Source organism: Ambystoma mexicanum, chromosome 14 (genome assembly GCF_040938575.1).
Source record: "Ambystoma mexicanum isolate Mex_15411 chromosome 14, UKY_AmexF1_1, whole genome shotgun sequence".
NCBI lineage: Eukaryota > Metazoa > Chordata > Amphibia > Caudata > Ambystomatidae > Ambystoma > Ambystoma mexicanum.
In genome coordinates, this window is record NC_090940.1 from 624,137,437 (window position 1) to 624,157,172 (window position 19,736).

Here is a 19,736-nt window from a genome sequence, read left to right on the forward strand (position 1 = left end):
AAACTTTTCGAAATCCCTCAGCTCCTTTTTGAGGTGCTTTCCTCGGTCAGGACCCCTTTAGTTGTAGGTAGCGAAAGGGCAATAGGTTGTCCAGAGCCTCCTCCAATCCCTGTAGTGATGGAAAGGTTTCCCCGTCCCACATCTGGCCTGCCCTACTGTGCCCGGCCCCATACCATTGTTGGACCGTAAGGGGCTGCACAAACCAGTCTAAGAGGGGGAGCCCAGATGCAGCTTAGGGGCGAAGGCCACGATGGGAGCCATCTATTAACCCCATTCTCTTCCTAGATGAACCAGAGGACCACCAACACAGGATGTCACAAGACCCTCCCTTGGATGCGGGATTTGGGGAACCACAGCCACTCGCCCAATGTGACCGGAGAGAGAATCTCGTTGTCCGTTGCCACCAACTGTTTAACTGTCCTGGTGTAAAGTGGTCCGCTGGGATGCTTTATAATATGACTCCATATCGGGAAGGCCCACTCCCCGCCCACCCCATACCAGCCCCCCACCCCCATCTCCTTTGGTCCCATCAGGGTGTCATATGAGATCCTATGTTTTTTCCCACCCAGAGATATCGCAGCAGAGTCCGCCTCACTTCTAGCAAAAATTTGACCTAGGCACCGACGTTGGAAGCATTTGGAACAAGAACAGGAATTTGGGATAACTATCATTTTTATTGAATTGAGGCGTGCCATTCACGAGAATCCCAGTCCAGCCCACCTCTCAATGTCCCTTTTTACTGCTGACCAAAGGGGAAGGAAGTTACTGGCGAATAGGTCTTTGGGTTTTGTGTGACCTGAATCCCCAGATAACAGAACGCATCTCTTTGTACCTTGAAGGGTAGCCCCGCCACAAACTCGCCCCTCAGTGTCGGATAGTGTCCCTGCTATGAATGCCACAGATTTACTCAGATTGACCTTGAAGCCTGGCATAGTCCCGTAGCGCTCCAGTCTGTGCAGCACATGTGCCATGGATTGAGATGGTTTGGCCACATAGAGGAGTGCGTCGTCTGCAAACAGGCTTATCTTACTTATTCTTTCCGAAGAGGGTCTGACCAGACTCGTGCCTGTAAGGAATTGAGGGCTCAGGAAAACCAAATTCCTTGAGGGAACTGTACAGGAGTTTGTATAATTTATTGTAAAGCACAATTGTTGGAGCAGCGTTTCTGTTAGGTTGAGACACGATGAGGCTTGTTGGTACGCTGAACCTCGAACCAGCAAATCGTCGAAGTACGGGTAGGTAGACGTAGTGGCCCAGGAAGCCTGCTACCGGTGCCAGGCACTTTGTGAATGTTCTGGGTGCCGATTTCACGCTGAACGGCAGTACTCCGAAACTGATAATGCTTTCGCCGACTACGAATCTGAGGTACTTTCGGTGCCTCTGATGTACTGGCACGTGGAAGTATCCATCTCCGAGATCTAAGGCTGCAAGGTATTCTGGGAGCTGAACGGCTTTTAAGACCTCCTGGAGCGTTACCATTTTGAATTTTTGCCCCCACCTGACTGCCCCTGAGGCAGTCATTGTTGTGCCTTATTTTGCCTACGTCTCTGGGTGGTGGCAGATCCGCGCTTTCATTGCCCTTGGTGGTATGCTCTGTTGCGCTGGGAGGATTGGTAATTCCGCATGTAGCCCTGAGAATAATATGCAGGTCTACCATAGTTCTTGTTGTCTCTAGATGCTGAGAATCTTGCATTACCTGAAGCTCCTCGGAACGCGCAAAAGGGCCGCCTGCCCTGAAGCGCTGTAAGAGACCGAGTCGTGTCCGAGTCAGCCTCCATGGCTTTAAGGGCCTCATCAATTTTGTCCCAACCAGATGTTCCCCTTCACATGGCATATTGATGGCTTTGTGTTGTACTTCTCGACGCGAATCCGTGCAACATAGCCATGCTTGGCGTCTAAGGACTAACCCATTACCAATCTGCTTAATCCCTGTTTCAGCAAAGTCTACAGCGATATTGATGCTGTGATTCAAAGCTTCCTCCCCTTCACACAGCAGCATCATGGCCTCTTTCCTCTGCTGTTCTGGCAGCCGTTCCAATATAGGAGCCAGATGATGCCACATCTTTTGATCATATCGAGCAATCGAGCAACTATTGCCAGGCTATTCGCTGCTTTTACCGTTGTTGCCCCAACGTTGAGAACCTTTTTTCCAAAAGGCATCCATTTTCCAGTTTTCATTGTCTGGGTGAGAGGCGCACTTATGCTGCGTTCGAGCCTTGTGGCTTGCTGCCGCTGAAACAACTGACTCTGGAGCAGGGTGCGAGGTGAGGCATTTTGGTGTGTCTGGAGCCTTAAAATTCTTCTCCAACGTCCCTTTAACCGCTGGCTCTGCAAAAGGATGCTTAAGAATATGGAGGCCCTCCTGCCAAACGTGATCCAGAATAGGAATGAAAACACTGCCTTCCAGCGTTAACCCAAGTGGTCGAAGAGGAAACAATCTTTCTTTTCCTCATCTGGAATCAGGCCAAACTCCAGGCATTCCTTAGACATCATGAAGTGAAACGCCCCAATGTCATCTGGAGGCAAAGGTTGAGCCGGGCTAACCTGAGCATCTTGGTCAGGATCTGTGTCCCACGTGTTGGCTCTCCATGGAGACGAGGAGGCGGTGGAACTTTTATCCCTCGGATCAATGTCCTGGTCTGTGTCAATCAATCCCCCCTCTTCTTGCTCTCTCCTATGTGGACTGAATGTACATGGAGGTGGAGGTCGTGGCAGTGTTTGAATTCTAGGGAGTATGTCCTGGTCTCTACAGGGATGAGTTGGATCCCTTCGATGTCGAGGGGTAACTTGATTTTCTCCGTAAGGCTGAATTGTCTGAGCTTGAGGGAGGGAAGCCTGGCATCAAGCTGTCCCAAAAGAGACTGCAGTGTTATAAGGCCTGGAGGGAAAGCAGGGATTGTGAGTTTATAAGGGGGTATTGTGTATGCATATCGCCTATTCCAGCAGGTGTTGATGGCGGAGTAGGTGTCTGAAACCTTAGAGATGTGTCTTCCCCTCTAGATACTTGGATAGGAGGATCAGAAGTTCCTTCTTCAGGATCGGATTCAAAGACACCGGGACATTCCCCTGGTGGAGGTTCAAAATCTGATGTAATCTCATGCTGCAAAATGTCTTCTGGCATGATATATCGGTACTCTATGGGAGACATTCCCAGGGGAGCCTGGTCGTGCTGCATTGTAGCCCCAGTTGGGGTTTTCCAAATACCCTTTGGGGACAATTTATTGCCTTTTGTCAGTAATTCAGAAAACTCGTGGTGGTCGACGGGTGCGTAGGCTTTTCTGCAGACTATTTCTTTTTGTTCGTCAATGAGGTGGTCGAAGTTGTTGTCAACGAGAGACGAGCCGTAGACCCTGACGAAGATGTTGATGCCATCGTCGATGGAGCCGTCGTCGGAGTAGACCTCGATGACGATTTGGCCATCGACAGGTGTCTCGATGACGACTCATGGCCGGAGGAGGATCTTCGAGATTCCGATGAGTAGTGTTTTTTGCCACTCGTCGAGGTAGACTTTTTCAATGAGGCCGAGGAGGATTTCGCAGCCGACTTGGCTTTGTGCTTGTCCGTCGACGAAGATCTCCTGGATGGGCCTGCAAATTTTGACGATGGGTGTGAGCCCTTCTCCCTTGGTTTGTCAGACAGTGCTTTCACCAATGGGCCCTTCGAAGAGTGTTTGGACCCGGTATGGCACCCTTCACCACTAGCTGGTGGTTTCTTTACAGGGAAAGTGTGTTGGGTTTTATAGTGCCCCGAGGATGATGTTGCCTCACCTTGTTTCTTCGCCACCGGCTCCTCAGAATGGGACCTCGGTCTTGACGGTGACCTCTTGTCAGAGGGAGTGGTTGCCCTCCCACTCCGTGACGAGCCAACCTCAGACACCGGATAGGCTCCTTCATTGAGCCAGCAGATTAGGCGTCATTTCCTGTCCTTATGGGTTTTTTGCGAGAAACCCTGGCAGATGGCACAGCCGTCAGCAGAATGGTTCGGGTAGAGGCAGTAAAGACTTTCTGTGTGCCTGTCCCCCTCGTACACATTTCTTTAGGCCGCAAGTGTCGCACGGCCTAAATAAGGACTTCTTAGGTTCTGAAGTGTCCATGGTTGTAACTGGAACCATGAATATGTAGACGTCGATTGCACTGGATGGTGAAATTTGAAGGAAAGTAAATTTTCGAAAGAAATGTAATTTTTTCCTCAGGAGAGAAACACAAGGAATCCCAACAGCTCGGAAGACGGTTGAAATCTGAGGGGAAAGTGCTGGGGCAGAGCCATACACTCGACGTCCCATTGGTGGGTACCAAAAGCAACCACAACAACATTGATGGGACAGTCAAGGTGGAAAATTACCAAGTCAAAGTAACCGGGGACTCCCAGCCTGACAACGGGGAATATTCACAGCATGTGAATCCATGAATGATCCATTGTTGGAGAAATAGTGTCTGGAATTACTTTACTTGCCCTATTAAGTTACTGAAAAATCCCATCATTTGCAATGTAGCACAGGCATGGAAGAGGCTGAACTTACCGTGGTATATTGGATCATCACATTGTTTTCATCTTCAGGCTTGAAATCGGTTTTCTTCTGCTCCGTCACAAGGATGTGTTTCATCTGCCCAATCATACAATTCAGTGTCCTTTGTGAGACAAATCGAAAACGGTTTTCCATTCAAATAAACATGTGCCATCAATTCAAAATTACAGTAATACAAGAATGTTGCAATGAAAGCAATCAGCAATACAAAACAATACTAAAAATACGCTTACATCCCCAAACCTAACAGCACTAAAAGAAGATCTTTCCAGTTACATTAAATTCCCACATCTTTAATGCACGCTACTAAAAAGTGCATATTGCCTAGTTAACTGCCGTCCATGGCTTCCCCCCAAAAATCTTTTTTTTAAAAACAACTTATCAATGTCAGTGTCAACATAAGTACTGCTCACCACGTATACAAATAACATCTTTTCTCATCTGCCCTTTAATTTCTCTACTAGGACACTTAGTGTTTGTGTACTTACAGAAAATAATGACAACAAATTAAAAGTTTCTCTTTGTATTGGCCAACATACTTTAGTCCATAGACCGTTTTCCTCCATATTGGATTGCTGTCCGCTGCAAAGGTGACTGAACCTGAGCTTTTTTTGCAATGCTAAAATGATCTACTAAAGTGATGCAATGGCACAAATGTGCCTTGTCCACCCCCACCATACCCAAACCTCTAGCTCTGACCTAGCAGATAACCAAGTTAGAAGTACCCTAGTCACTGCATGGAGCTCCTGCACCCCATCCTCTTTCCTCCATACTTGGGGGAGATCTCTTCTCTCCCCGTTTTGCAGAACTGCTGCTTGACAAGAGCAAGAGTCTCTCAAACTGGAATCAAGGCAACAATGTTTGAATAAGCGGTGGCACAAGTGGCTGCATCGCAGATTGCACCAAATGACAAGTTTGTGCCACAGAGGTAGCTTTGGCAAGCACCATGTGGGTGCGTAGACCCTGTAGAGCACACATTTCAGAATTGCATAACATGATTAAGTCACTATTCGTACTTGTGTGTCCAGGACCCTCCTGGAGCTGTGGCTGTAGAATATTGGATGCTTCGCTTCCAACTGACAGGCAATTTCTTACCAGTCTGGATTTTCGAGTTGCCGTCTTTCTGATCACACCCACGCAGGAAAAGGCAGCGCATTGTGCTCTGAATTAGCCACCATCTGTGGTCACTCAGGTGCCCATCACAGGATCAGGAGTCTTAGGAGCCAGTACAGGTTCTGGGTTCTCTCTAACCCACCTCAAGCTCAAGATTCTCACAATAAGCCTTTGTGGCATGGATTCTCAGGGAGCATTCCTAGCTCAGATTCTCAGCGAGCCCACCTGGCACTGGTGGTCCAGAAGCAAGTGTCCCATGGTGTTTTTGGTAGACCCACCAGAATCCAGATTATAGCTACCCAACATTTCCCTTCTGCTTGTTTGTTTTCATGAAAGAAAGTCTGATTTATTTTCCTTAATGGCCTTGCCAGTCCCACAAGAATCTGCATTATGGTTATTGGCTAACCAATGTATCTCTTCCCGTATTTGGGGACTCTAGGTTTCTGGCCTCATCAATTTCCGGGCCCAAATCAAGTCCACCCTTAAGCTTCTCTACTGTTAATGTATCCACGATCAGCCCCACTAATCTCTCAGTCTACCTTTAAGCACTCCTTTCAACTCTTGACCCTCTTGGATTGGCCAATTCTGGTCTCATGTCTGAAACCTCCCTGCCTAGTCCCCTATCCACTATTTCCCACTTCTGTCTCCATCTACCGAGTAGTGCCACTGCTCATAACTTCCGGGGCCAGAGGATTTATCTGGAGGTCTGCCATGATGGCTGCCTGACCCCCGAAATGGGGGGGGCGAGGTGATATAGGATACATTACTCACCGTAATCGTATTTCTGATGCTTGTATCTGCTTAGATTCACATGCTGTGCATAGGCCGACATCTAGTGGAAGCTGCGGAGTATTACAGTTTGTTTTTCGAAACTCGAAAATGGGCGTCGACACAGGGCGTGCCAGTAGTACTATCCCTAGTGTGACGTCCACTGTACCCATGATCCCTCACGCGTCTAGGATCCTCAGATTGTATTTTTTCTGACATGAGGTAGCATGAGGAGTAGCGCGAGTACAGGTAATCCAAGCAGATAGACAGAAAGGTAAGACTACAAGCAATCATGCGCCTTCTCTCAGAGGGGAGGAAGGGTGGGTCGCATGTGAATCTAAGCAGATACAAGCATCAGAAATACGATTACGGTGAGTAATGTATCCCTTCTGAGGCTTGTGGAATCTGCTTAGATCACATGCTGTGCATAGATTAGCGAGCAGTACCTTAAGAAGGAGGTGGGATGTGAGAAGGGTCATGAGCAAATAAGTGTCTTAGAACCGCTTGTCCCACTTGTGTATCTGCCTTGGAATGGGTGTCAATGCAGTAATGCTGAGTAAAAGTGTGAATAGAGCTCCAAGTAGCTGCTTTGCAAATGGTGTCAAGGGGTACATTTGCAATGAAAGCCAGAGTGGCACCAATGCCTCTAGTAGAGTGGGCTCTTGGCGGAAAGGCAGAGTTCTTTCAGAGAGTGAGTAACACAGCTGGATACAGTTAATAATCCACTTCGAGATAGCACCTTTAGAGACGCGATCCCCCAGTTGATCTGTTTTTCTTAGCGGTCTGGTTTTATTTACATGGTAGAGGACCGCCCTACCCACATCTAGGGTGTGTAGTTTCACCCCAGCCGAGCTTTGCGGGTCTTGAAGAAAGCCGGAAGCTCGATGGACTGGTTTACATGGAATTTAGATATAAATTTAGGTGAGAACCTAGGGTGTGTGCGTAAAACCAGTTTGTCTTTATGGACAGTAAAGAAGGGATCCTGCACTGACAGAGCCTGAATTTCACTGACTGTTCTTATAGAAGTAATAGCTACTAAGAAGGCGTCTTATAAGTCAGGTGTTTGAGACTGCTTTTATGCATGGGTTCGAAAGGGGGGCCCATGAGCTTGGCTAGCACCACATTAAGGTCCCACCCTGATGGTGGGTTTGAAATAGGAGGGTGAAGTCTCTTTATTCCTTCCATGAAGGCTTTAACTACTGGTACTTTCCACCACGAAACCTTGCTATGGGAAGTGGTGTAAGCCGACAGGGCTGCCAGGTGTACTTTCAGTGAGTTAAAAACCAATCCTGCATCTAGCAGGTGGAGCATGTAACAATAGTGGAAGGAGTGCAATCAACCGGGCTGATTTGTCTACTCTGGCACCAGATAACGAACCTCTTCCACTTGTCAAAGTAACAGTGCCTTGGTGTATGGTTTCCTAGATTCCTTTAGGATGTCCATACACCTCTGTGGCAAATTGAGATGTCCAAACTCTATGACCTCAGGAGCCATGCTGCCAGGTTCATTGAGTTGGGTTGCTGGTGCACTGTTTGACCTTGGTGCTTGGACAGTAGGTTGTACCAGGATGGAAGTTTGATGGGCTTGCACACCGCCATCCTGCGTAGGTGTGGGAACCACGGTTGTCTTGCTCACATGGGAGCAACTAGGACGAGCGTCATCGACTCTGTTCATCTTGTTCACCACTTTCCTGATGAGAGGAGTTGGTGGAAAAGCGTACGCAAACATCCCTGACCAGTTCATCCACAGGGGTTTCCCCTGGGAGTCTGGTTGGGGGAACCTGGATGCAAATCCTGGGCATTGTTTGTTTTCGCTTGTGGCGAATAAGTCTATAGTGGGGAAACCCCACTGAGAGAAGATATTTTCTACGACCTCTCTGTGTAGAACCCATTCGTGTTCCTCTGGGAGGGAGTCTCTGCTGAGAGCATCCGCTAGGGAATTGAGCTCCCCTGGAACATGTTGTGATGACAGGAAGATGTTCCGTCTGAGTGCCCATATCCAGATTTTCTGGGCAAGCTTGGACAGATTTGGCGAGCGAGTCCCTCCTTGCTTGTTCAGGTAGAACATGGCTGTTGTGCTGTCCATACGGATTTGCACTGACAGGTTTAGTAGGTGGGGCTCGAACGCCTGAAGCGCTCGGAATACTGCCAGAAGCTCTAGCAGGTTGATGTGGTTCTTGGCCACTGTGTGAGACCAGAGACCCTGAGCTGTGTGGTGGAGATGGTGAGCTCCCCACCCCGTCAGACATGCATCTGTAGTGACTACTGCCTGTACTTCAGGATCGTAAAAGGGTTTCCCCTGTGCGAGATTCTCTCTTGTCCACCAGTGAAGGCTTTGTACCAGTGTTGGCGAAACGACCACTAGATCGTCCCACTGACCACTTGCCTGAGACCACTGTTTCGCCAACCATTCCTGCATGGGACGCATGCGCAGGCGCGCGTGGGGGACCAGGTAAATACATGACGCCATCATGCCCAGTAAACGCATTGCTTTGCGTACCGTTATTTGTTGACCGGACTGATAATGCGGAATTTGCAGTAGTATATTCCGAATTCTTTCTTCTGAAGGAAAGGTCAACCCCTCTTGGGTATCTAGGATTGCTCCCAGGAATTGTTTTGAGGTGCTTGGCATCAGGCTTGACTTTTTCTCGTTAATTGAGAAGCCTAACTCGTGGAGGATGTCGATAGTCTTTTGAATGTTTGTCCTGCAAATTCCTGGGGTTTCCCCCGTTATGAGCCAGTCGTCCAGATAAGGGTACACTGGGATTGCCTCCCTGCGTAGCTGTGCAGCCGCCACCGCCAGTACCTTGGTGAATACCCTTGGTGCTGAAGCTATCTCGAAGGGCAGTACCTTGAATTGGTAGTGTCGACTGTCCACCTTGAAGCGCAAATACTTTCTGTGCGCTGGGAACATGGAAATATGAAAATAAGCATCTTTCAATCCAAGGTTGCCATGTAATCCCCTTTTTTAGGAGGGGGATTATCTCTTGTAGCGTGGTCATACGAAATTTTTGGGGCTTGACATACTTGTTGGCAGGCCGTAAGTCCAATACTGGGGGCATTGTCAAGTCTTTCTTTGGCACAACGAAGTAAGTTGAATAAATACCCTTGTTTACCTGGTGTCCCGGGACGAGTTCTATTGCGTCCTTTTCTAGCAGAATGGCGATCTCCTCGAGGAGAATCTTCTGATGTTCTAAAGAGTGTACTCTTTGTCGTGGAGGATGGTTCCGGGGACGCTGCAGCAACTCTATACAATATCCTGTGGATACTGTTGACAGCACCCATCTGTCTGATGTGATCCCTTCCCAAGCCTGGGTGAAGTTGGAAATGCGTCCCCCTACTGGGGTTGCGTGAGAAGGGACCCTGAACTGAGCGTGACTGCTTTGGTGGAGGCGTCCCGCCTCCCTTGTTGGGGCTGCCTCTGCCTTTACCACGACCTCTCCTATTACCCCTGCCGTAACCCTGGGTAGACTGTTGGTTGTTGTTCCACTGTGTACCCTGCCCCTGGGAATAGTTGGATCCTCTCTGGGAATTTTTGCCGCGTGGGCGACGAAAATTACTATTCCCTCTCTGGTGAGGGGGTTTATTGGTTAACTGGCCAAGGGACTTGAGTGTTTCGTATTTGTCCTTGGCATTTTTCAGTGCGTCTTCGACCACCTTACCAAACAACAGATCGCTTTCCACCGGTTTGTCCAACAATGATGCCTGGGTTTCTGCCTTAAACCCAGACTGCCGTAACCACGCATGTCTTTTGATAACAGTGCCCTCTGCTATCAATCTGCCTGCGTTGTCCGCGGCGTCGAAGGTTGCTTTCAAAATGCAACCAGACACGGCTCTACCCTCTGCGGAAATCCGAGCTAACTGGCCCTTTAAAGGTTCAGGAGCAGAGGCTATGAGTGCCGCGACTTCTTCCCACTGACAGCAGTTGTAGCTGGCCAACAGGGTGGTGGAGTTAGCAATCCTTGCTTGATAGGCGGACGTTGAGGCTACTTTCCTGCCGAAACCGTATACTTTTTTGCTCTCCTTGTCGGGAGGAGCTTCAGACGATGACAAGGGTGTTCCAGCCCTCTTACGAGTGTTGGTGACAACTAGGGAGTCTGGCTTCAGATGTCCTCTTATATAGAGAGGGTCAGACTGGGCCGCCCTGAAAAGTTTTTCAACCCTGGGATTGACTGCTCTGGTGAGGTTCGGGTTTACCTGGGACGGATTTATTCTCCGCTGAATGGACTTAAAGATAGGGATGGTCTGGGCAACAGGCCTCCTTTCTCCCACTAACTCTTCTGCGAAGTCCTTTTCCTCCTGGACACCGTGGGTGTCAATGTGGGAATGTTCTGCTGCGCGAGCGAGAACCTCATTTAGGAGGGGTTGGTTATCGACCGGGGAGTCGGTAACCGGGGCTTTGCTCTCTACCGGGGAATCTACTCTGTATGTTTCCGGGTCCTCCTCTTCTTCTTCCTGGTCCTCATCATCCCCATAGTAGCACGTCCCGGTTTGCTCTTCTACCATACCAAATTCTTGGTCCTCACCAAAGGAAGCCTCTCCTTGATACCGTGAGTATGGTCCTGCGTATGGTTGTACCTCGAAGGGTTCTGACCTCATCGGAGTTTCAAACTGGGGCTTTTTACTCGGGGGGGATAGGATCAGTAGAGCCTGAGGGTGTCGCCCCTTGTGGATCATACGAGAGGAAATGTTCTGGATTTTTATCATAAAAATCAGCCAAAGAAGACATTCTTGACATGACCCTATCTATGTCTTCACTGGACCATTTTTTGGAACTGGGAATGACTCTCTCAGCAAGTCTATGGGATTTATCTTGATTAGCTTTGCTGGTTGTAGACATATCAGCAGACCTGGTTTTGTCTGTCTGTTTAGGGGGAGTGATGTGTTTCACAGGTGTGGAAGAATGCAAAGGTAGTTTCTTCTGCTGTTTTCCCCCCTCTGCATGCGTGGAAAAATGTTTTCCCTGTCTTTTAGTGGCTCCGGATTTTTTCGACGCCTGGCGTCGAGGATCGGGGGTGGTGTCCCTGTCCTTCGAGCGTGGGGCCTCGCTGGCTTTAACTGCGGGCTCCGACTCCTGGAGCGCGGCCTGGGGCTGGAAGTCGTCTTCGTCTTCCGACGATCGAACTTCTGTTAGCCTAGGGAGCGAGGCACTCTTGGCAAGAGTGGATGATTGCCTGGAGTCATGCGGCGATCTTGATCGAGAGCGCCCAGAGGACACCGAATCGGACCGTTCTGTTTGTGCCTCTTTCCGAGAACTCGACGTCGTCGAGTCTCGGTTGGACTTAGTGTGTTTTGTGTGTGTAGTATGTGAAGCGCTTGTGTCGCCGGGGGTCTTCCCCATAGCCGCCCTGCCGGACGACCTTCCGAGGTCGGGGACGTGCGCTCGGCTGTCTTTCGACGCCGTAATGCCCTCGCCGTCCGAAAGTACGGCGTCGCTGAAGGCGCCCTCCGCTGCCATGGCCGCCTGCCTGGCGTGGTGAGCCCAACGCTTCGTCGAACGGTCCTTAAGTGTCTTAGGTTTAAACCTACTACACGCTCTGTAGTTCGCTTCGGGGTGGTCCCTCGGCAAGCAGAGATTGCACGTGGCGTGCCAGTCGACCCAAGGGTATTTGCGATTGCACTTGGGGCAGAATTGAAAAGGGGTACCCTCCATACGCACCTTGAGGCAGCGGGCTGTTAAGTGTAGGAAATGTATAAGGTGTACCTATATACCAAGAGTGTAGAGTATGTACCACCCCCCACTCTCCCTACTTGCAGGGCCGAGGCCAGCGGGCTTCCAGGCCCGGGCCGAGGCCAGCGGCCTTCCGAGGCCCAAATCCGTCGTGCAGCAGCCGACGGTCGATTTCTTCTCCAGCCGGCGTAGAGTGTCGAAGTTCGACGTTGGGGTGGGGAAGGATGTCAATAGATTATCATTTTAAATTTTAGCAAAAGTATGGCTAAGGCCAGGGGACTCCGCAAAATGCTTCCGACCAGTATGGCGGAAAAAAACAATCTGAGGATCCTAGACGCGTGAGGGATCTTGGGTACAGTGGACGTCACACTAGGGATAGTATTACTGGCACTGTGTCGACGCCCATTTTCGAGTTTCGAAAAACTAACTGTAATACTCCGCAGCTTCCACTAGATGTCGGCCTATGCACAGCATGTGATCTAAGCAGATTCCACAAGCCTCAGAAATATATATATATATATATATATATATATATATATATATATATATATATATATATATATATATATATATATATATATATATATATATATATATATATATATATATATATATGGTTTGCTATCCCCACCCTGCTGTTTACCACTCCTGCATCTATCTACCCGTGGTCTTCCCTGCGTCACCCATTGCAGCAAAAGCTTGGAAAGTTCATGACTGCTTACTGTGAGGGTGTAGGAGTAAGAGACGGACACAAGGGTGGCACGTTGACTGGCAAACACTTATTATTCACAAAAATGTGGAGGGAATTGGAGGAAAACCTAACTAACACCATCTCTAAGAGGGGTTTCCCTACCTTAATCAAACTAGCTAATGAAAAACTGTCTGTGTCAGAATGTCCCAAAGTAAAGTTTGCCATCCTCTGTCCAAATCCTAACCTATGCCTCATAAGCTTAATTCAGTATAATGTGCTAAGGGAAATGTCCCTTGGCTGTCCACCTGTAGCCCAGTTTTGCAGTTCAAAAGTTTCAAAAAGTGTAGAAAGCAAACAAAAGTTCCACGCGACTCAAGGGGTTGAATTCCCTTTCCCCAGATTCTTTCCAACCTTCTTTGTAAACTGGACTCCCAGGCCCTGTGATAAGGTAGAGTGGCCTGGACACCTTTCCCAAGCTGTCTGGAGGGTCCCAGGCCCTTTGTGAGCAGACCCAGCTCCAGAGTACTGCAAGGAAGAAGAACAACCTAAATGCCTTTTTCCAAGTTGCTTTGTGGGTCCCAGACCCTTCTGAGCAGACCCGGCTTCCAGGTACAACAAGGAAGAGGAACAACCTGGAGGCCTTTTGCAAGCTGTGTTGTGGGTCCCAGACCCTCCTGAGCAGACCCGGCTTTGAGGTACTGCAACAAAGAAGAGCCTGGACGCCTTTTCCAAGCTGTGTTGTGGGTCCCATACCCTTGCTTAGTACCCCCTTCTTGGTCCACTTTTCTGCCAAGTAGGGTACTCAACAGCGTTGTTCTCACCACCTCTTCTTTAGGACTTTACGCCCACCTAGAGCCTTCCTTTACTCTCCTGCCAGTGTCTATCGTGCTTTAGGCACTGTGTTTCTCTTTGTTACCAGTAGGGGTGCACCTCCCCAGCGTGGGTCCCGAACCCTCTACACATGGTTAACTTCACAGTTCTCTTTATGCAGCAGCCTTGGTTTACTCTCCTGCCAAGGTCTACAAGCACTATTTGTAATTGTACAGTTTGTATCTCTTCTTACTGTGATTTGGGATGTGTATTCCCAATAAGGGTCTCCACCCACCCCCCCCTCTTCATCGTGCTGGTGTGAGTCGACAAATATTCATTTGTCTTAGTTCTTACTTTACTCTAGGTTTCCTCTGTTCTCTGGGTCTCCTCAACCCAGAGTTCAGCCATCCCAATACCTGTAGGGTCTTGGCAGTTGCCCTCCGGTTGTCTTTGGGTCCCCCAGGATTTTCTGCTGCTCCAGGTACCCGGAGCCTACTATGGTTCTTCGCAAGCCTCTCCATAAGCATGACTGTGGGTTTTCTGTGCTCAGCAAGTCTCCATTCCCGGCGAGAGTACGTACTCCTCTGTGTGAAGCCTACTGCATCATGGGACATTTGCGCACACGCTCCTCTTACCCACTCCATCTGCTTCTCTGGTCTGATCTGATCATCTTCCCGTAGCTTGACGAGTTCCTGGTCTGTGCCGAGAGGTAGAAAATGCCACTGTTTGGGTTCTCTCCTGTTTTGAATGACAGCAGGCCAATTGATTTATTTGAATACCTAGATCGCATGCATTGCTTCTCAGCTTTGATCCTCCTTGCGCTTGGCCTCTTTCTCGTGGCAGTACTGTCACCGAGTACCTTATGGATGTTCTTCCTTCTCAGTCGTCTCAACTCGAGATGTGTAACAAAAGTATATTGCTCACTCCACCATATTGTATTGCCATTGTGGAGCATGATCGCACATTTCAATCGCTGGTTGTGAATTGCATCGCCCAGGTTCCCCTATTTAAACAGTGTCTGAGAGGCTGATTAACTAATTTCTGATGCCTCAGTATATGACTAACATGTCGGAGAAAGGAAGAGTGGGTAGCTCTACACAATGCATGCACATCGCCAATAGAAAAGAGCCTTTCTATGGACAAGGGTTCACTTCACATCCAGGCCAACTCGGGTATCCATCCTTCCAAGGTTAGAAATAGTACCAAAATTGTGGTCAACAATGACAGTGATAGAAAATACCAGTTACCAAGTGCTCGGACACTGAACTCCTGGTGAAAGCAGAGCTTTATAAAAACCAGAATAATAATTATTGCTGTGTGCAGACAGTTATGAGTCCTGGGTCTTTCTACCCCCACACCTCCCCCAACAGTGTGAGGGGAAATATGGTTGGCCTGAACTATTAGGCCTGAACCTCTTACTCCATCAAGGTCAGGGTAACACGGTTAGATGAAGTTGTGAAGCTGGAAGAGGGCAAGAGCGGGGGAACCCTTTAATCTGGACTAATACCTTTCTTGGAGTCAGCACAGAATGATGTTTCCACCTTTCAAACACTGGGAGTGTTGCATCTGATGGTTATTTTCTACATAGGGTCATGCATTATTTTAGTTGAATTACATGCTTTGTTTATTAACATTAAAGCTAGACCTAGGGTTCAATGTTAATAAACAATTTAATTGAAAAGAATACATTGGCAAGATTAAAAGAAAACCCTTTGCTGTTTTTTTACTTTTCTATATTCATCGATATATAATGTAGAGAATGCATTACATGCAATAGCTACTTGCCTGTCGATTCCTGTGTCGAGTTTCACCTCCATTTGTTCAATTATCTCCTTTTTCTTCTGTAAACATTCAGTGAGTTTGGGAGAAGAGCTGCACAAGAGGATGATAAGGAAAAATGCTGTGAGTGAAATGATTTATATAGAACGCGTTGCCCAAAGTAAATGGCGAAGTGATGGTTGTGGTCACAGGGGAGTATGAAAGGCAAAGTAGCTACAATACAATTGTGGGATTAAAGAACTGAAAATGTATTTTCTCCCAGCAGCATGCAGGAGATAGCCCTGAAATTAATAGTGAATATCTGCGGAAACTAGGCGTTAAAATGCCCACTGTGCAAAGAATGGACTTCAGACTAGAAATCAGCACACAAAAAATAAAAACAAGAAACAACACAAAAAAAAAGGTTATAACTAACAAAAGTCCCTTATTAAGGGGGATAATCCCGATGGATGCCCACTGCAAAGAACAAGTTACTCTCATACCTGGTAACGTTCTTTCGATGGGATGGTCTGACGACATATTCCATATCTATGACAGTAATCACCACAGCTGTGCTGCTTCAGAAAATCTTTTGGCGTCTGCGTCGATGACGCCAATACGCCGTCCTCGAGGACCTCCTCCAACGGCCGACGTCACCAGATGTTATAAGTAGGACGCACGACGCCCGTAGCCTCAGTGGTAGTTTTTTTCCCAGAACGTGTGGCACCAATCTTCTGCCAGTATGACCACAGAAAGCCTTGCGGAAACGTAAGCTGCAATCGCATAAGAAATTCTGTAGCGTGGTAGGCAGGGACGCGATATGGAATACGTCGTCGGACCTCCCCATTGAAAGAACGTTACCAGGTAAGAGAGTAACTTGTTCTTCGAGGGGATTCGGTCCTCCGACGTATTCCATATCTATGACAGACTCCCAAAGCAGTACCAACTTAAGCAGGTGTGAAAAGAATTTAGAATATACAAATTTAGAATGGCCAATCAAATTGCAGTGTAAAGGACCGCCTTGCCAAAGGCCAGATCCTGCCCCCGGATAGAATCGAGGGAGTAGTGACGTACAAAAGTGTGGACCGAAGCCCAGGTGGCTGCATCACAGATGTTATGGATAGGAACACCCCTCTGCAGGGCAGTAGAGGCAGCCATACCCCTAGTAGAATGGGCCCGTAAGCCTACCGGAGGGTCCTTACCCGCCAAGCGGTAACATTCGGCAATTGCCAAGATGATCAATCGAGACAAAGTCTGCTTAGTAACAGCTTGTCCCAAACGCCTTCCAGCGTAACCAATAAAGAGTTGATTGTCCACTCTGACCCGGGACATGTGTGAAATATAGAAGCTTAAAGCTCTCCTAGGATCCAGCCTATGGAGCCTCTCCTCTTCCTTACCAGGATGTGGAGGAGGATAAAATGCTGGAAGAATAACCTTCTGGCTTAAATGGAATTCCGACACCACCTTCGGAAGAAAGGAAGGACGAACTCTAAGGACAACCCTGTCCTTATGAAACACAGTGAAGGGTGGCTTAACTGAAAGTGCCTGTAACTCACTCTGCGAGCGGAAGTGACCGCGACTAAAAACACAGTTTTAAGGGTCAACGGTCTCAAAGGACAAGAATGCAAAGGCTCAAAGGGAGCACCCATTAGAAACTTGAGAACAAGGTTCAGATCCCACCGGGCACATAGAAAGGTGACGAGGGAACACATTAGTGAGCCCTTTCAGAAACTGAGAAATTAAAGGGATTTTAAAATAAGAACACTCCTCAGACGTGCGCTTAAATATAGACAGCGCCGCCAGGTAACCTTTAACGGTACCCACTTGCAGGCCCTTGCGGGCCAAAGAAAGCAAAAAAGACAGAACAATAGGAATGTCACATGAAAAAGGATCCACATTCTGAACCTTGCACCAGTCGCAGAACTTTCTCCAACGGCAACGGTACAGGGACTTTGTTGCCAGCCGTCTGGCCGAAAGCAACACCATCATCACGTCTTCAGGGAGGTCCCAATCCTTATCCCTCAACCTTTCAGAAGCCAAGCGTGAAGGTTGAGGGATCTGACCTCTGGATGGAGAACCTGACCCCCCCTCTCCCGTGAGAGCAGATCGTCTTGGTAGGGAACACGACGTGGAGGGCAGATGGACAAGTTGAGAAGGTCCGGGTACCACGTCCTCCTGGCCCATGCCGGAGCAATGAGGATCATCCGGGAACCGATCCTCTGTAACCTCCACAGCACTTGCGGAATGACAGGGACTGGAGGAAACGTGTACAGCAGTGAGAAGGACCACTCCACTACAAACGCGTCTCCTAAGGCTCCTCTTGGAGGAAATTCTAGCGAGCAGAACCTTTCGCACTTCCTGTTGACACTGGAGGCGAAGAGATCCACTTGAGGGGTCCCCCAAAGGGCGAAGATCTCCAGGAGAATCACCTGAGCCAGCTCCCACTCGTGAGAGATCGTGCTCTGCCTGCTCAGAGCGTTCTCTGTCTCGTTCTCGTCTCCGGCCAGATGAACTGCTGAGATCGAAATTTCCTGCTGGATGGCCCAGAACCAGAGCTGCATCGCATCCCTGCACAGAGGAAGTGACCCTGCCCCCCCCCCCTTTGTGTTGAGGTAGTGCATGGCCACTGTGTTGTCTGTCAGAATCAGGACATTCTTTCCTTGCACAGTCGGCAGAAAAGCCTTCAGGGCAAGCCTGACGGCCCTCAGCTCCAACAGATTGATATGGCGTCTGGACTCCGACGGAGACCAACGACCGCTGACTCAACTCGTTGGCATGAGCTCCCCATCCCGTGAGGGATGCTTCCGTCGCGATCGTCACCTCCGGCCAGGGTAGCCAAAAAGGAACCCCCTTCATCAGATTGCCTTCGACGGCCCACCACAGAAGGTCCTGGGCAACCGAGGGCGGCACCTGAACAGGGTCCGACATCCTGCCGGAAGACTGAGACCACTGGAGCTTGGAGCTTGAGTGCCCATTGCAAAGATCTCATCCACAACCTGGCCTCTGGCACCAGAAGAATGCAGGATGCCGTGCAATCTCAAGAACTCGAACGCAGGGAGACTCTGGGCATGTTGGAACTTGTGCACCATCTACTGAATGTGATGAGCCCTCACCGCGGGAGGAAAACACTGCCCCAGAGAAGTGTCGAGCACTGCTCTGATGTACTGGAGCTGCTCAGTTGGCGTCAAGTGGGACGACTTTAAGTTGAGGGAGAAGGCCAGCCTGTGAAGGGAGTGGCAGGTGACGGACAGATGATCCAGGACTTGCTCGGGAGAGCGCGCCCTGATCAACCAATCGTCCAGGTAGGGGTAGACATGAATCCCCCCTTTCCTGAGATACGCTGCCACCACCACCATGAGCTTGGTGAAGACCCTCGGGCGGAGGTCAATCCGAACGGCAGAACCCGAAACTGAAAGTGTGAGTCGCCAACCGCGAACCTCAGGTACTTCCTGTGCTTGGGATGGATCGGCACATGAAAATAAGCATCCTTGAGGTTGAGAGACACCAAACAGCCCTGAAGTTGAAGGGACTGGAGGACTTGAGAGTAACCATCTTAAACTTGTCCTTCCTGAGGAGTTTGTTCAAACCGCGCAAGTCCACGATGGCTCTCAATCCCCAGTCTTTCTTCGAAATCAAAAAATAAGGGGAATACAATCCCTTGTTCCTCTCAGCTACAGGCACCAGTTCTATGGCGCCTTTCTCCAGCAGGGATTGAATTTCCTGCGCAAGGAGCAGATCCGGACTCTTCAAAGAGAGATTCCCTGGTGGATTGTCGTGAGGCCTCTGCCGGAAACGAATACAGTAACCGTGGGCTATGATCTCCAGAACCCACACATCTGAAGTAATCGCACGCCATTCTACAAGATGCTGCGCCAGCCTTCCCCCCAACCATCGAAGCATGGGCCTCATGACTGAGCAGAAGCGGCTGCGGCGATGCCTGAGGGCAAAGAGACAACTGCTCGCGCGGCCTTGGCACCTCGAGTACCTTGTTTTCCACCTCTGGCACTCCTACGGCTGCCCCTTTGACTTGCAGCTCCTCTCGCTTTACTAAAGGAGTAATAACGAAAGGAACCTCCCCTCCACTTTTGTCCCCTAGGACGAAAAGTTGGAGGTTGGCGGACTGCAGCGCCCAACGAATTCGCTGCAGCTTTGGAGGTCTGCAACCTCTCAAGGCTCTCGTCAGCCTTGCTGCCAAAAAGATGTTCACCATCAAAGGGCATGTTGAGGAGCCTGGCTTGCACATCAGGAGCAAACCCCGACTTCCTCAACCACGCAAACCTGCGTATCACGGTGCTCGCCGCCATGGACCGGCTGACACAGTCTGCACCTTTGTTTTAATTTAGTAAATTACTTTTCAGTACTTTACTTTACTACAATTAGTTTGAATTATTTAGATGTGTG

General features: G+C 49.1%; 1 protein-coding gene across 2 annotated transcripts in view; it reads right to left on the reverse strand.

Annotated features, from left to right (window-relative positions):
- EXOC5 (exocyst complex component 5) overlaps positions 1-19,736 on the reverse strand; it is a 248,070-nt gene that overhangs the window by 16,577 nt on the left and 211,757 nt on the right. For both annotated transcript variants that reach the window (XM_069638074.1, XM_069638076.1), the window contains exons 15-16: positions 15,363-15,449; positions 4,520-4,628 (exon numbers count right to left, since the gene is read on the reverse strand). In XM_069638074.1, the coding sequence (XP_069494175.1) occupies positions 4,520-4,628; positions 15,363-15,449 (196 nt within the window). The remainder of the gene's footprint in view (positions 1-4,519; positions 4,629-15,362; positions 15,450-19,736) is intronic.